We start from the raw sequence: 14,769 nt of genomic DNA, 5'->3' as shown, positions 1-14,769 counted from the left end.
TGTATCCTAAAGAACAGGCAGTAGATATTCAATTAATGATATTGAACTTGGATCAATCTTATCTTTCCTATTCCTAGTTCTTCTAAGGAGAACTTCCCATTATCTCATCCTTACCAGTATAGTAGACCACAAATTATTATATATTTTGAGTTAATTCTACTTACTTTCCAGGGAAAAATATTTTAACCCAATAAGGTGAAAAATATCTGCAATATAACTCAGATGAGATCAGCCATGACTCTTAATATGTATTTGTGGAATGTTAAATTAAAAAAAAAATTAGTCGATAACCTTTTATTTGCTTTTTTTTTTCAAATTATTTTTCCTCTCCTACACTCTTTTTTAAAGTATTTTGTTTTTATTTATTTATTTATGGCTGTGTTGGGTCTTCGTTTCTGTGCGAGGGCTTTCTCTAGTTGTGGCAAGTGGGGGCCACTCTTCATCGCGGTGCGCGGGCCTCTCACTGTCGCGGCCTCTCTTGTTGCGGAGCACAGGCTCCAGACGCGCAGGCTCAGTGGTTGTGGCTCACGGGCCCAGTTGCTCCGCGGCATGTGGGATCTTCCCAGACCAGGGCTCGAACCCGGGTCCCCTGAATTAGCAGGCAGATTCTCAACCACTGCGCCACCAGGGAAGCCCCATTATTTGCTTTTATATTTTATGTTTTTGCAGCAGTTTCTTATTCATGAAGTACAACTCAACACGTATTTAGGATGAACAAAACAGCAAGTGGTGTTATCAGTTGACTGTTGCTGCACAATTGTCACCAAGAAGAAAATGAGATATTACTATTTAAGGATTTCATTCAAGTGAAGATGGCTGTAATCTCAATTTCTGAGGTATGCTGAGGGAAATGGGAGTGGAGGGAGGGGCAGGTTGGAGCACTGGACATGAAGGGAAGAGAAAGGAATGGGGAGTGATGTCTATTATAAAATCTGTTCAGCCTCCAAAACATTTTTGACTTGTAGATCAAAGCCATTTGAAAATATGTTAAGGCCTGAGTAAGGCCTGAGTCTTAAAAGAGTGACTCGTCTGGTGCAACTAGTAATAAGATGAATGTTAAGCTAATGTCTTATTAGAATAGAGTCACTTGAAACAGTGCCAAAGACTGTTCTCTCTGGACATTTTAATAATGCAGAGCTGGGTGGAAAAGGTGATTGGCCTCCTCTGAAGAGCCTACAGATCTGAGAGGCTCTGGGGCCAAAATCTCCACGCTCTTCCAAAGGAAGTGGTGACATAAAGAAGTCCTACTTTCAGTCAATTACTATGTATTCACTGGGAATAAACTTCAGCTACAGAATCATTATCATTAAAAAAGAATTTATTGAACGCTTGTATACAGGGCTAAATATTATGTACTTAATTTTTTAAAATAAATTTATTTATTTATTTATTTATTTATATATATATATATTTTTTGCCTGCGTTGGGTCTTCGTTGCTGTGCGGTGGCTTCTCTTGTTGCGGAGCACAGGCTCTAGGCGCGCAGGTTTAGTTGCTCCGCGGCATGTGGGATCTTCCCGGACCAGGGCTCGAACCCGTGTTCCCTGCATTGACAGGTGGATTCTTAACCACTGTGCCACCAGGGAAGTCCCATGTACTTAATTTTAAAAACATATCCATAATAATAAACAAGGTAGCTTCTTTATTTTAACCTTAGTTATAGAAAGAAGGTTGTTTTTTATTATACTGACAATTGTAGGGGAGGAAAAAGAATTCTTTCTCTACCCTTCTGAGTTTTTAGCTGAGGCCCTTGTTATAAAAGACAGATTAATATTAAGAGAACTACAAACAAGAATTGTAAATTAAGAGAAAAAAACCTAGAAGTTTATTAGCATGTATACCTTATGCATACATGGGAGATACCCAGGAAAAATGAGTAACTCTCCCAGGTGGCTTAAAATTCAGGATTAAATACTGTCTTAATAGGAAAGGGTAGGGGGGATATAGGCCTCTTATGGCAGAATTAGTGACTTTTAGGAACGATGAATGGACCCTTAGAAGAACAGATGGGAGGTGTGGTAGTCTGAGTGTGGTGCCGATATCTAGTTCTCTCTCCTCTGATGAGTCCATCTTCCCTGGTTGATGAAACTCCCGGGCAGGGGATTTATGACAATTGAGTTCCTTCTGGAGGATCTGTCTTTAGGCAGATAAGGGAAGTTCAGAGAAAGCTTCTCCCTGCATTTGCTGTTTTTCAAGTGCCTACAGTGCAAAATATTAATATACCAAAGTGGCATATTTTGGGGTGGTATGCCTTGCTACCCTTCACAATCATTAATAAAAGGAAAAAGTGTTTCATGTGGAGACAAATGCAAAAATAATAGCAGAACCCTCATTTGGTATTAAGACTTCAAAATGGAAGTTTTGACCAATTAACAGGTAGTAAGTTTTTTAGATGTATTAACTAAGTCAGACTTTAAAAATTGATCATTTTATCTGAAATTATTCGTTGTAGTCTTTGTATGAGCTCTGTGACTAGTCATGCCAAGTAAGTTTCTTAGAAGATAGTTCTGGAGCTCATCTGAGTGGACGAAGCACATGAATTCTCCATATCCTGAAGCCAGAATGTAAGGAATGCACTTCCAGAATCCACAGAGGCTAAGCACTCCAGTTCTAAACAGTATTTAACATAATGCTCTGTCCCTAAACAAATGCAAAGCTACCAGAAAAGAGGATGCAGATTCAACTCGTATCTTCTTACCATTTTCACTGAACTTTGCTTCTTAAAAAAAAAAAAAAGATTGCTTTGGGCATGATGTTCCATGAAAAAGAGTAGTCAGCAAGTTGTTATAAGCTTAGGCTGGGCAAGGAGAATTTTACAGAGATCAAGTAAAGAACAGAGAAGGAAATGTAATACCATTGGATGCCCTTGACCAAAATTTTAATAGTGAGCTTGTTTCCTCATGTCATAATTTCTGAACCTAATGTTCTGCAGAAACATCCTGTGAAAAGTTCAGTAGTGAAAGTTCATATGACAAATTATGTTGACAATATTATTGTGTAATGTGGGATTTAAGAAATTCTTTACAAGTACTTATTGAGTTACTATCATATGCTTGACAATAAAGAGAACTTAGCGCCCTTTCCAAGATGTTTTTCACTGGAAGTATTCCTTTGAAAATGCTTGTTTTTCTTTATTAAATAATTTAGGATCAACACTGGGGTACCATAGAGTATTATTACCCCATTTTATTCAAAATACGTATTGGTAGAGGTGTAATTCAACAACCATTTTTGTGTGTCAGTTATGACTTGGATAAATAGGGTGTTTAGAAACTCTTTCAAAACATCAAACTTAAACCACTGAGTTGGCATTATGGTATGATCCCATTCCTGTCTATAAATAACTGGGGCAAGAAAGCACCTGGACCTTTGCTTCCAGTTTTTGATGGAAAGCTTTGCTGGCATCTTTGCAATTAACTTTATGTTTAACTTCATGAAGGGGCTGAGTCAGTTATACATTTAATTTTCTTGAATTTGACAAGTGTTTATATATATTGCATGTAATAAATCAGTTTCGTTAGGCTCTTTCTTCTAAATCCCATCTCACGCTTTTCTCTGAAATTCCAACCTTTCCCCTTTAATTGTTCTAATTTTATCATTCACACAGGAAGGTTTTGTAAACACCTTCCACAGGCAAACAGTACACTTAATGGTCTACGGTCATCCTATTTATTTATTTATTTATTTTTGGCTGCGTTGGGTCTTCGTTGCTGTGCGCGGGCTTTTCTCTCCTTGTGGCGAGCGGGGGCTACTCTTCGTTGTGGTGCGTGGGTTTCTCATTGCTGTGGCTTCCCTTGCTGCGGAGCACGGGCTATGGGCACGCGGGCTTCAGCAGTTGCAGCACACGGGCTCGGTAGTTGTGGCTCACGGGCTCTAGAGTCAGGCGCAGTAGTTGTGGCACACGGGCTTAGTTGCTCCGCAGCATGTGGGAATCTTTCCAGGCCAGGGCTTGAACCCATGTACCCTGCATTGGCAGGCGGACTCTTAACCACTGCGCCAACAGGGAAGTCCTACGGTCATCCTAGGAAAAGGATTTTATCTTGTGTTTCTGACTCTAATTTAGCTTGGATGTATCTAAGATTTTCTTTTCATTTTATTCAAAGGTATTAATCAGAAAAGATTTTGGCCTTTATGACTACTGATTTCTTGTTTTTCTTCTACAATGAAATTAACTGGGAATGTCAATTTAAGTATAAGTTACCGAAAACTATTTTATTGATTTTCTTCTCCTAAAACATAACCCAGAGTAGAAGGAGAAAAATGAATAACCAAAGGAAAATTCCACACTGAGGAATGACTTCAACGGCCATTCTTTTTTCCTTGAGCTTTGAGACTGGAGATATACCTAAGTGTTTGTGAACCTAATCTTTAAATACGAAGAAATACTGGCTGCCATGATTTGTTTGTACTTCTTGACTTGGTTTTGGTTCATGTATGGTGGAAGGACAGAGGTCTTCTTGGAATTATGATACAAAGAAAAATAACAAATTTGTTTATTTCTGTAACTTTAAGTATTCAAAAACATGTACAAATACAAATTGGTCCTTAGAACATGTTGGAAAGACTAGATTATTATTGTCCCTATTTTACAGGCTCTCATGTTAAATGAACACTAATTGCTAAAATGGGAAAACATTTATCTTGTCCTGTATAGACAGTGTCCCTCAATTATGTGTGATTAATGCCTTTTTTCCCCCAAGCATTTGACATCTGTTTTTGATCAGTGAAGGATCATCCAACTTATCAAGCTGTTGTTCTGTTCATTTATGTCCAATTCCTACGCAGCCACAGTAGAGACTCTAAAATGTTCATTCTTTCCTAGAATGTCTCTGCATCAGGAGAAAATGGTGCTCCTAGATTCTTTGGAAAAATTAAAACATGAGTATTATGTAGAAATTTAACTTGGGAGCTAGAATTGGCAGGAACCTGATTTAACAATGTGTCTCAAGAGGCAGCTGTGAAGTAAGAGGTGGTTACTCCGTATGGATTTGTGTCTTAGCCCTACTACTTGTTGTTGTGAGGCCTCAAACTCTCTGTACCCCACTTTCCTCATTTGCAAAATGGGGTAATTATAGTTCGTACATTATACAGTTGTGAGAATTAGAGATAAAACAAAGCTGTTAGAAAATGTGTGGTTGAGAGTAGGCATTAAATAAATATTAGCGATCATCTGGGGAGATCTGGAGGATTATTTGATTATAAACTTAAAAAAACCCTAAATTAACAAATTATTTCTTTTTTCAATGTCACTTCACAGTTCTGTAGCAGAAGTTAGAAATGATTTTTTTTTTTTAAGTTGCGAGAAAATTCTCCAAATTAACACATTCGTAAGTCAGCAAAGACTGACTGTGGAAGCATGTGTAACATTTACATTGGTTCAAACAGGGAAGAAGTCTTTTATCCTCTTCATGTAGAAGAAATGCTATGTGCAATTAGTGTGTGTGCAGCATATCTTCACTGGCATTCAAAAGCATTAAAACAACACTCCCTAATTTCCAAAAGAGCTTTGAAAAATACTAGTCTCTAGAGGTCAGACTGCTTTTTCAGAAAAATCCCTCAGCACAGAGGCACAGAATTTGAAATTAAGAGGACCTGAGTACCCAGATTTAGGCATAAACCTTGGATGAGTTATTTAACCTCTCTGTGATCACTTACTTCTAAAATGAGAACGATAATGCCTCCTCCTTCAAAGGGTAGAATTTAACAAGCTAATGTATACCAGTGTGCCTTCTGAACCATAAATTCAAATTTCTGTACTTTTTTCCATTTTATAATCGTGTCTCCTTTGAGGATATAAAATTGTTTAGCTGACCAGAAACATTTATATTGAAAATTTAATAAGTGCTGCAAAATTTAATCAGTTACAAGCTAAGCTATACTCATTGAAATTTGAATGAAAAGTTTCAAAATAAGTATTTTGTGCAATTTACAAAAGTCAAATAGCACATACAACTCCTGGTCTCATTTAAAGAATTTTCTAGACAGCAAATTGATTTATAAACATGGTGTAATATCCCTGTGCATAAGTTTCATATGTAAAAATGTGTGACTTTTTCCATGTTTATAACTCATTATTAAAAAATTTGATTTTTTTTTTCAGATGACATTTAAAAGTTACAGATAAGTACTATTGCAGGACTGAAGCACTGGTTAGCCAGAAAAATTACTGGAGTGGATAAGTGGTGTATTTTCTTCACCCATTTCTCTTTAGTATTTATCTTTGCACTCACAGCCATTCTGAGTCTAAGTATTCCCTTCCTGTTCTTCAAGGGCATTACTTTTGGAGAATTAATTGGTTTTAAATACTGATCTATTTCACAGTTCTCACAAATAGGTAAATTGAGTTATAATGGTCAGGAAAATTTCTGTTTTATGGTAGAAAAAACTCTAAACATAGTGAAACTGAGCAGGCGCCCTATGGGGCTCCCAAGCACAGAGGCCCTTTTTGTCCCCCCATTTCTTCTGGTCAAGACTCCACCTCTGTGACCTTCCCTGAGTTCCAAAGGGTGGATTCGGACAGTTGCTAATCAAGGGAGGGGCCGCCAAGAAACCACTTGAGGCCAGAATCAAGGGAGGGGCCGCCAAGAAACCACCTGAGGCCAGATTAAAGGGACCAGAGAAGCTCATCAAGATGAGGAGATGAGCATCTGAGAGGAGATTGAGGAAGTGCAGGCCCTGCTCACACCCTAATCTTGTCAAAGACCCCGCCTTTGAACCCCTGTTATAAAATCCCTTCATCAGATCCTCTGGGGTTGAGACATTTTCCTGAGGCAGAAGCCCGGTGTGTCTTCCTTTGCCTGGCAAAGCAATAAAGCTATCTTCTACTTCACCCAGAACTGTGTCCCCGAGATTCGATTCAGCACCGGTGTACAGAGAGGTGGAGCTTTCGGTAACAATAGCCAAATATACATGCTGGTTTGCAATGTCACAATAACGAGATTTAAGTGAACACTGCACTATGGACTAATCTTTTCCACAATAGAGAGTAATTCAGAACTATACCTTCAGAATGTAAACAGGTGAAATGCAGTCTTTCAAAAGACAAAAGGTAACTCCAAGTACTGAGTTCAAAGGAATTAATGACTTCATTGCACATAGCAGTGTGCATTTGATATTAATGTAAAAAAAAATCCAGACCTTTTAGATTAATAGGTGGTAACATGATAACATGGGGTTGTTCAAGTGCTTCGGCTTGTTTTTATGGACTTATATTTATGTATTGCTGTTCATAGAAATGTTGGCAACTGGAGAAAGGAGAGGGAGAGAGAGCGATGTTTCTCAAACGCAGGTTGCCGTAATTGCAGAGCTGCTCGTCTATCTCAGTGGGCCTTGATGCAGCCTAACCAGGAATTTGAAGGTGATATGGCAGATAAAAGTGAAACCCATTTCAAAAGGCTGTATTTTCTATGTCTTATGTTATCCTGAAAAAGTTAAAACAATAACAACTTTCTTTTAAAAGAAATAATATACCCACTAACCCCCGACATCAAAACAGCCCAAAATAACAATACTCATTACTACTGGTTATTAGAAGTATCTGCTTTTACAGGGTTATCTCAATGACTCATTCTGTCAACGCTGGAGGACTTTATTTTTTATAAATTTATTTATTATTTATTTTTGGCTGAGTTGGGTCTTCGTTGCACGCAGGCTTTCTCTAGTTGCAGTGAGCGGGGTTTACTCTTCGTTGCGGTGTGCAGGCTTCTCATTGCAGTGGCTTCTCTTGTTGCGGAGCACGGGCTCTAGGTGCGCAGGCTTCAGTAGTTGTGGCTCGCGGGCTCTAGAGAGCAGGCTCAGTAGCTGTGGCGCACGGGCTTAGTTGCTCCGCAGCGTGTGGGATCTTCGTGGACGAGGGCTCGAACCCGTGTCCCCTGCATTGGCAGGCGGATTCTTAACCACTGCACCACCAGGGAAGTCCGGAAGACTTTATTACATGGGTTTCTTCTGCTTCAAACCCTATCATAGTTGGTGTTTAGGCGGCAGGTATTTAGCTCAACACACCACGGGGTGTTGAGCTGTTGTCTGGGGTAGTTTAAAATTTTGACCTAAGGCAAGATTTTGAGAGATCTAGAGCATTTTCTTTCACACTGTAGCTCACAAACACATTTTGCCCTACTAAATTCTATTGCAGTTTCAGTTCATTAGGATACTTCCTATTTTCCGTTCAAAAACTGTTGAAAAAAGCATGTCAGAGTTGCATTTCAACAATGAATGGCGGCCATTAATCAGGTGTATTTCTTGCAACAAAAGCTGTTGTAACATTAAAAAAGAAATTATTTTTGTAAAATACACAAATGGCCATAGTTATGTTAAAAAAAAACCCCAATCATTCACGTATTAATTCATGAGTAACATAAAACAAGTCCGATCTTTTCAAGTGAATTTGAGTTTTACTACCATGTCATTTTCAATATTTGTGAGCACCTACTTTGTACCTACTCCGGAACTCCACATTAAAAACACGTAGTCCTACCTTTTGGGTTTAGTGGGGGACACCACAGAAAAAGCAACATATCAAAACTTTGATACAGGCTATACGGAGATGTTGAGGGTGCGTTTCTATTCAGTAATAGAATAGTGATATTCCTAACCTCTTGGGGCACAGAATGAGGGGAAAAGTTTAGAGAAACCTAAAGTAACGTGTTGAATCGACAATTATGCCATTTATGTTTTAACAAGCTCCTGAAATAGGATTGTAGATCTGGAAGTCTGTGAGACTTACTGAAGCATAGGTCTAACCATAAACGTTCAGTTTCTCAACAACCTAAGTTGAAAAAAAAACACATTTCTCCCTAGGGTTTTCTATATTATAATACTTTGTTGTTTTTTAATTCCTGGGCGAGAAGTACACTCTCGCCTAGTAGTAAACAATGCTTAGAGCTAGAATGTTTTGACGTGTAATGCCAGGGAAGCAACTTCCAGTAAACTGCCTCCCATCAACCTAACATTGCTTCTGTAGCACCATGCTCAGATCCATGCAGGTTTTATTATTATTTTTTAAACTGGAATTGCAGATGGTTCTTTCTCTTTTCTAACCTTAAAGGGTAGTCTTTATTGATGATCGTGTTGCCACCATGACTAGGCCAGTTTGTCTTTTAAGTCAAACCTATGCAGGCTACAGCCTGGATAATTAAACGAAAAGCTATCCCTGCTGGAGATAAGCTCCACCTGTTGAGGTCAGTTATTTACTTGGCCGGGCTACTGCTTCCCTCCAGGTAACGACGGATTGCAAGCGCTCCCTCTCCAGGCAAGAGCTCAGGCAGTTAACTGCAAACAGCTGCAATATCTGCCGGGCTGGCTAGTCCGTGCCCGTCGAAAAGCGAGGGGACCGCATGGCAGCTGCAACTGCGCTGCACAAAAGGGAGCGTCTATCCCGAGGAGCTACCGGCCTTCCGCGGACGCCGCGGCTCCGAACGCTGGGGCATCCTCCGAGGGGGCGAGGGCCGCGCGGGCCGGGGTCGAGCCCAGGTGCGGCGAGGAGGAGGAGGGCGCCTCCACGCGCCGAGGAAGAAAGCCTGACTCATGTCGTGGCGGCGGCGGACTCCTGGGAACTGAAACTCGTGATGCTGTTGCTGCGGAGAAAAGCCTCATTACCCATTCCGCAGGCGGGGGGACACTACCCAGGGCGCTTACACCCAAGACCCGGGCTCCAGCGGCCTCCGCGAGCCCCTCCCTGCCGCGCCCCCTCCCCTGCCGCGTGCCCGCGCGCGCGCCGGCCGCGTGTGAAAAAGGAGCGGACACACCTAACCTGCGCGCGCCCCGCACCCTGCCCCACCCCCATCAGGCCTACTCTCTCCGGCCGACCCGGATTCGCTCCCCCGGCCGAAATTCCCCACCCCCACCACCGCCGCCGACGTCGGCGCCTCCGCCAGCCTTCGGAAATTTCCGCCAGGAGACCCGGCGCTCGGCGAGGTTCGAAGACCCGCCGCCTCCTCCTCCGCCAGACCCGGCTTTATGTCTGCGGCGCCGGGGCGCATGCGCAGACGCCATCTTCCCTCCTTCTCCTCGGCCAGCCCCCTCCCCCCGCCACCGCCGCCGCCTCCTCTGGCCGGCGGTCGCCCCTCCTCCTCCTGAGCTCGGGCGCTGGTCCCTCCTCTGCCGATGCCGCGAGAGACCCGGGGATACGGTGGAGCCGGAGAAAAGCACTAGTAACAACCACCACAGCCCCCTCTCCGCCCGCCGCCCTCCCTCGGCACCCACCCACTCACCCGCCCCGTTCGCCGACACCGACCAACCCCACCTCTCGTTCCTTTGAACGGCGTCGGCTGCAGTCGCTGCAGCAGCCCCTCTGGCCACCAACGCCGCCGAGAAAGGAGTCGTCGCCGCCGCCTGCGGCCCCCTCCCGCCCGGGCCGCGGGAGCAGCGGGGTGCGGACGAGCCGGCTGCGGAGGAAGAGGACGAGAGCGGCTCGCATCGTCGGCGTTAGCGCACGTCCCGCCGCCCTCCGGGGAGGCTCGGGCGCCGGCCCCTTCCTCCCCGAGGACGTGTGCCGAGCTGAGGCGCCTGCCCGGAGGGAGGAAAATGCTCGGGCTCCATGGCTGCCAGTGATGGAGAGGTCCCTGGGCTCCCGCTGCCACCGCCGCCGCCGCGCCCCGGCCGTGATCCGCGAGGACCCGGCGTCTCTGCGCGCCCGCCCGCGCCCCGTTGCTGGGCTCACCGTACCCGGCGCCCCGCCGCCGCCCCGCTCCGAGCCTCGCCGCGCCGGCCCCAGCCGCGGCCAGCGTTTCCTCACGGAGCAGCCGCCGCGAGCCCAGGGGGTTTGAAAGGGTCCGCGGGGCGTGGGGGGAGGGCCGAGCGGGGCCGGCGGGGCCGGTGGGGCCGGGAGGGGAGGTTTGAGCCACACTGAGCTCAGGGTTCGCCGGCGGCGGCGGGGCTGGGGGTGGCGAGGGGAAGGCGACACTCGCTCGGCGCCGCCTTCGTGCAGAGCGACCGGGAGGGTTTTGCAGCGGCCGCCGCCGCCGCGGCGGGAGGAGGGGTGGAGGTGGCTTCGGAGTTGTCCGGAGAAGGTGGGCATTTCTCGGCTTTCCCACCCCCTCCCCTAGCCTCCCCCCTCCCCTGGTCTTCCCCTCCCTCCTGCCCCGCACCCCACGTGAAGCGGAATATAAAGGGGGGTGTGAGGCTAGAGGGGAAAGTGAATGGTGAAGGACTGAAGGGGTTCCCCCTTCGGGTCCCCGGCTGTTCTGTTCACCCTCGTTCATCCTCCCTTCCCGAAGCTCGCCCTCGAAGGCAGAAGCGACCGGCGCCTTCGGCTGAGAAGGAGGAGGAGGAGGAATCGCGCCGGGCAGAGCGTCAGGTCCCGTTTTCCTCCTCGGCGTCTTGAATACAAAGATTACGGTGCAGAAGGAAATTGCACTCGCCTCCTCCGCCCCCCGGTACCCAACACAATGCACCAGCCGCCCGAGTCCACTGCCGCCGCGGCCGCGGCTGCGGCCGCTGCAGACATTAGTGCTAGGAAGATGGCGCACCCGGCAATGTTCCCTCGAAGGGGCAGTGGTGGTGGCAGCGCCTCTGCTCTCAGTGCAGCAGGTACCGGCGTTGGTAGTAGTGCCCCATCTTCCGAGGATTTTCCGCCTCCGTCGCTGCTCCAGCCGCCACCCCCTGCAGCATCTTCTCTGTCGGGACCACAGCCTCCGCCTCCACAAAGCCTGAACCTCCTTTCGCAGGCTCAGCTGCAGGCACAGCCTCTCGCGCCAGGCGGAACTCAAATGAAAAAGAAAAGTGGCTTCCAGATAACGAGCGTGACCCCGGCTCAGATCTCCGCCAGCATGAGCTCTAACAACAGCATCGCAGAGGACACCGAAAGCTACGACGATCTGGATGAATCTCACACAGAAGATCTGTCGTCTTCCGAGATCCTTGATGTGTCACTTTCCAGGGCTACCGACTTAGGGGAGCCTGAACGCAGCTCCTCAGAAGAAACTCTCAATAACTTCCAGGAAGCCGAGACACCTGGGGCAGTCTCTCCGAACCAGCCTCCCCTTCCTCAGCCTCATTTGCCTCACCTTCCACAACAGAATGTTGTGATCAATGGGAATGCTCATCCCCACTCCCTCCATCACCACCCTCATATTCATCATGGGCACCACCTCCATCATGGGCACCACCATCCATCCCATGCCGGTGTGGCCAGTACACCCATTCCGGGAGGGCCGCCCTCAAGCCCAGTATCCAGAAAACTGTCTACAACTGGAAGCTCTGACAGTGTTATGCCAGTTGCACCAACTTCTGCCGTATCATCGAGTGGCTCACCTGCATCTGTAATGACTAGTATCCGTGCTCCGAGTACAAGCGGCAGTATAGGTATAAATTCTGTTACAGGCACTAATACGATGAATAACGTCAACATTACGGCTGTGGGTGGTTTTAATTCTAACGTGACCAGCAGCATGCTTGCTAATGCTAATTTAAGCGCGAGCAGCGTTCCCAGTGCTTCTGGTGTGAGCGTTGGGCCTGGAGTGAGCAGCGGTGTTAACGTGACTCTCTTGAGCGGCCTGGGCAACGGTACGATTTCGTCCTCCGCTCTCATTAACAGCACTGCCAGTGCAGCTGCAGGGATGACTGTAGGATCAGTTTCAAGTCAGCAGCAACAACCGACAGTTAACACATCCAGGTTCAGAGTTGTGAAGTTAGATTCGAGTTCTGAGCCCTTCAAAAAAGGTAGATGGACTTGCACCGAGTTCTATGAAAAAGAAAACGCCGTCCCCGCCGCCGAAGGGGTGGTGATCAATAAAGCAGTGGAAAGCGTAAAACAAAACCCGACGGAAGTGACTTCTGAGAGGGAGAGCACCAGCGGGAGCTCAGTGAGCAGTAGTGTCAGCACCCTGAGTCACTACACGGAGAGTGTGGGGAGCGGAGAGGTGGGAGCCCCGGCTGCCGTGCTGCAGCAGCCGCCCGCTCTTCCAGGTGTCGCCCTGCCGCAGATGGACTTCAGTAGCGCTGCTCCGGCGGGCATTTCAGCAGTTAGCCTACCGCAGAGTATTTCTCAGTCACAGATCTCGCAAGTACAGTTACAGCCTCAAGAACTGAGCTATCAGCAGAAGCAGGGTCTTCAACCAGTACCTCTGCAAGCCGCTCTCAGTGCTGCAGCTGGTGTCCAGCCATCACCTGTGAGCGTGGTGGGTGTAACTTCAGCTCTAGGTCAGCAGCCTTCCGTTTCCAGCCTGGCTCAGCCCCAACTGCCGTATTCTCAGGTGGCCCCTCCGGCGCAGGCTCCCCTGCCAGGCACACCACCCCAGCAGTTACACTATGGACAGCAGCCGCCGGCTCTTTCCACACAGGTGGCCCCAAGCCACGGTCCGTCAGTGACTCCGAATGCTGCTTCCGAGTATGTTCAGCAGCAGCCGATTCTGCAAACGGCAGTGTCCTCTGGACAGCCCGCTTCTGCGGGGGTGGGAGCAGGAGCCGCGGTGATTCCTATGGCTCAGCCACAGAGCATCCAGCTGCCAGCGCAGCCCGCAGCAGTCCAGGCGCAGCCCACAGGGGCATCTGGCCAACCTGCTGGCCCGGCGCAGACGGCAGTATCTGCTGTACCTCCTGGCAGTCAAATTGCAAATATTGGTCAACAGACAAACCTACCTACAGCAGCGCAGCAGCCCTCTACCCAAGTCACACCTTCAGTTATCCCGCAAGGTGCTCCTCCGTCTTCACAGATAGTTCCACCCGCTCAAGCTGCAATTCTTCATCAGGGAGTTCAAGCTAGTGCTTCAGGCCTCCCTCAACAGTTGGTCATTGCACCCCAGAGTACCTTGTTAACTGTGCCTCCCCAGCCGCAAGGAGTAGAGTCAGTAGCTCCAGGAGTTGTTTCGCAGCAGTTGCCTGCAGTTAGTCCTTTGCCCTCTGCTAGTAGTATTTCTGTTACGAATCAGGTTAGTTCAGCTGGTCCTTCTGGAATGCCTTCTGTCCCAACAAACTTGGTTCCATCACAGAATATAGCACAAGCCCCTGCCACTCAAAATGGTAATTTGGTTCAAAGTGTTAGTCAGCCTCCCTTGATAGCAGCATCTAATGTAAATTTGCCTTTGGCGCAGCAGATACCACTAAGTTCTACTCAGTTCTCTGCACAATCATTAGCTCAGGCAATTGGAAGCCAAATTGAAGATGCCAGGCGCCCAGCGGAACCCTCCTTAGTTGGCTTACCTCAGACTATCAGTGGTGACAGTGGGGGAATGTCAGCAGTTTCAGATGGGAGTAGCAGCAGCCTAGGAGCCTCTGCTTCTCTTTTCCCGTTGAAGGTGCTACCGCTGACGACACCCCTGGTGGATGGCGAGGATGAGAGGTAAGGTCATGCCATGTTTCTGCAGACACTCAGCAGATTCAGAGTTAATCTATTTAGTAGCTATGTATATGCACAAGATTAGTCTAAAGCATTATATATTTCTTCCTTTTTGTATGTGAAACTGCATTTTTCTGGTAAGTTTTCTAGAGCAAGAGTGTTAATGGAGCAGTCTCAAACTAGTTGGTCAGGAAGTGGTATAAGTATTGTGTAAACACTATTTGACAGGATAGTTTTTGAGCATTAAGAATAGGTTTGGGAGCACCAAGTGGTTTTGTTATTTATAAAATGGTTTTTAGAGTTATTAGTTTTTGCTAATCCATCTAATAGCTAATCTGTTCTTTTGAATTACGAAAATCATTATGATCATCTCTTGGGCACGGGAGGGGAGGTTGTGGTTCCCACATTTGTTTCTCCTTTACTGGACAGGACAACCCTTTTCAGTTCTACTGTGTTTGCTCTTAGTCTGTGAAAGATAACGTTAGCTGCTTTTCCTCA

At 46.7% G+C, this 14,769-nt stretch overlaps 2 protein-coding genes across 6 annotated transcripts in view; one reads left to right on the top strand and one right to left on the bottom strand.

The window, feature by feature from the left end:
- Positions 1-352: 352 nt before the first annotated feature.
- On the bottom strand, positions 353-11,355 carry LOC309647756 (uncharacterized protein). Its single transcript, XM_082435402.1, has 2 exons — positions 10,240-11,355; positions 353-9,571 (listed from the first exon to the last, which is right to left on the bottom strand). Exons 1-2 carry the CDS (start codon positions 11,195-11,197, stop codon positions 9,381-9,383), a joined length of 1,149 nt encoding a protein of 382 aa, XP_082291528.1. The 5' UTR covers positions 11,198-11,355; the 3' UTR covers positions 353-9,380.
- The window catches only part of TSC22D1 (TSC22 domain family member 1), a 125,693-nt gene continuing 122,269 nt past the window's right edge, over positions 11,346-14,769 (top strand). For all 5 annotated transcript variants that reach the window (XR_014256275.1, XR_014256276.1, XR_014256277.1 and 2 more), the window contains exon 1: positions 11,346-14,274. Coding sequence is in view for 1 of the 5 variants with exons in the window: in XM_082435370.1 (XP_082291496.1) it covers positions 11,384-14,274 (2,891 nt within the window). In the remaining 4 variants the exon portion in view is untranslated. The remainder of the gene's footprint in view (positions 14,275-14,769) is intronic.

This window comes from Balaenoptera physalus (genome assembly GCF_965194825.1).
Source record: "Balaenoptera physalus genome assembly, chromosome: 18".
Classification (NCBI taxonomy): domain Eukaryota; kingdom Metazoa; phylum Chordata; class Mammalia; order Artiodactyla; family Balaenopteridae; genus Balaenoptera; species Balaenoptera physalus.
Note: the sequence above shows the minus strand (reverse complement) of the source record. Positions and strands in the feature narration are given on the sequence as shown.

What these genes read in the sequence shown, in the direction of transcription:
- LOC309647756 (XM_082435402.1), bottom strand. Translation starts at nt 11,197, where the DNA reads ATGAACGAGGGTGAACAGAACAGCCGGGGACCCGAAGGGGGAACCCCT. An exon ending in GCCGTTCAAAGGAACGAGAG is followed by an intron (nt 9,572 to 10,239) that starts GTGGGGTTGGTC and finishes TTTTCTCCGCAG; the next exon opens with CAACAGCATCACGAGTTTCA.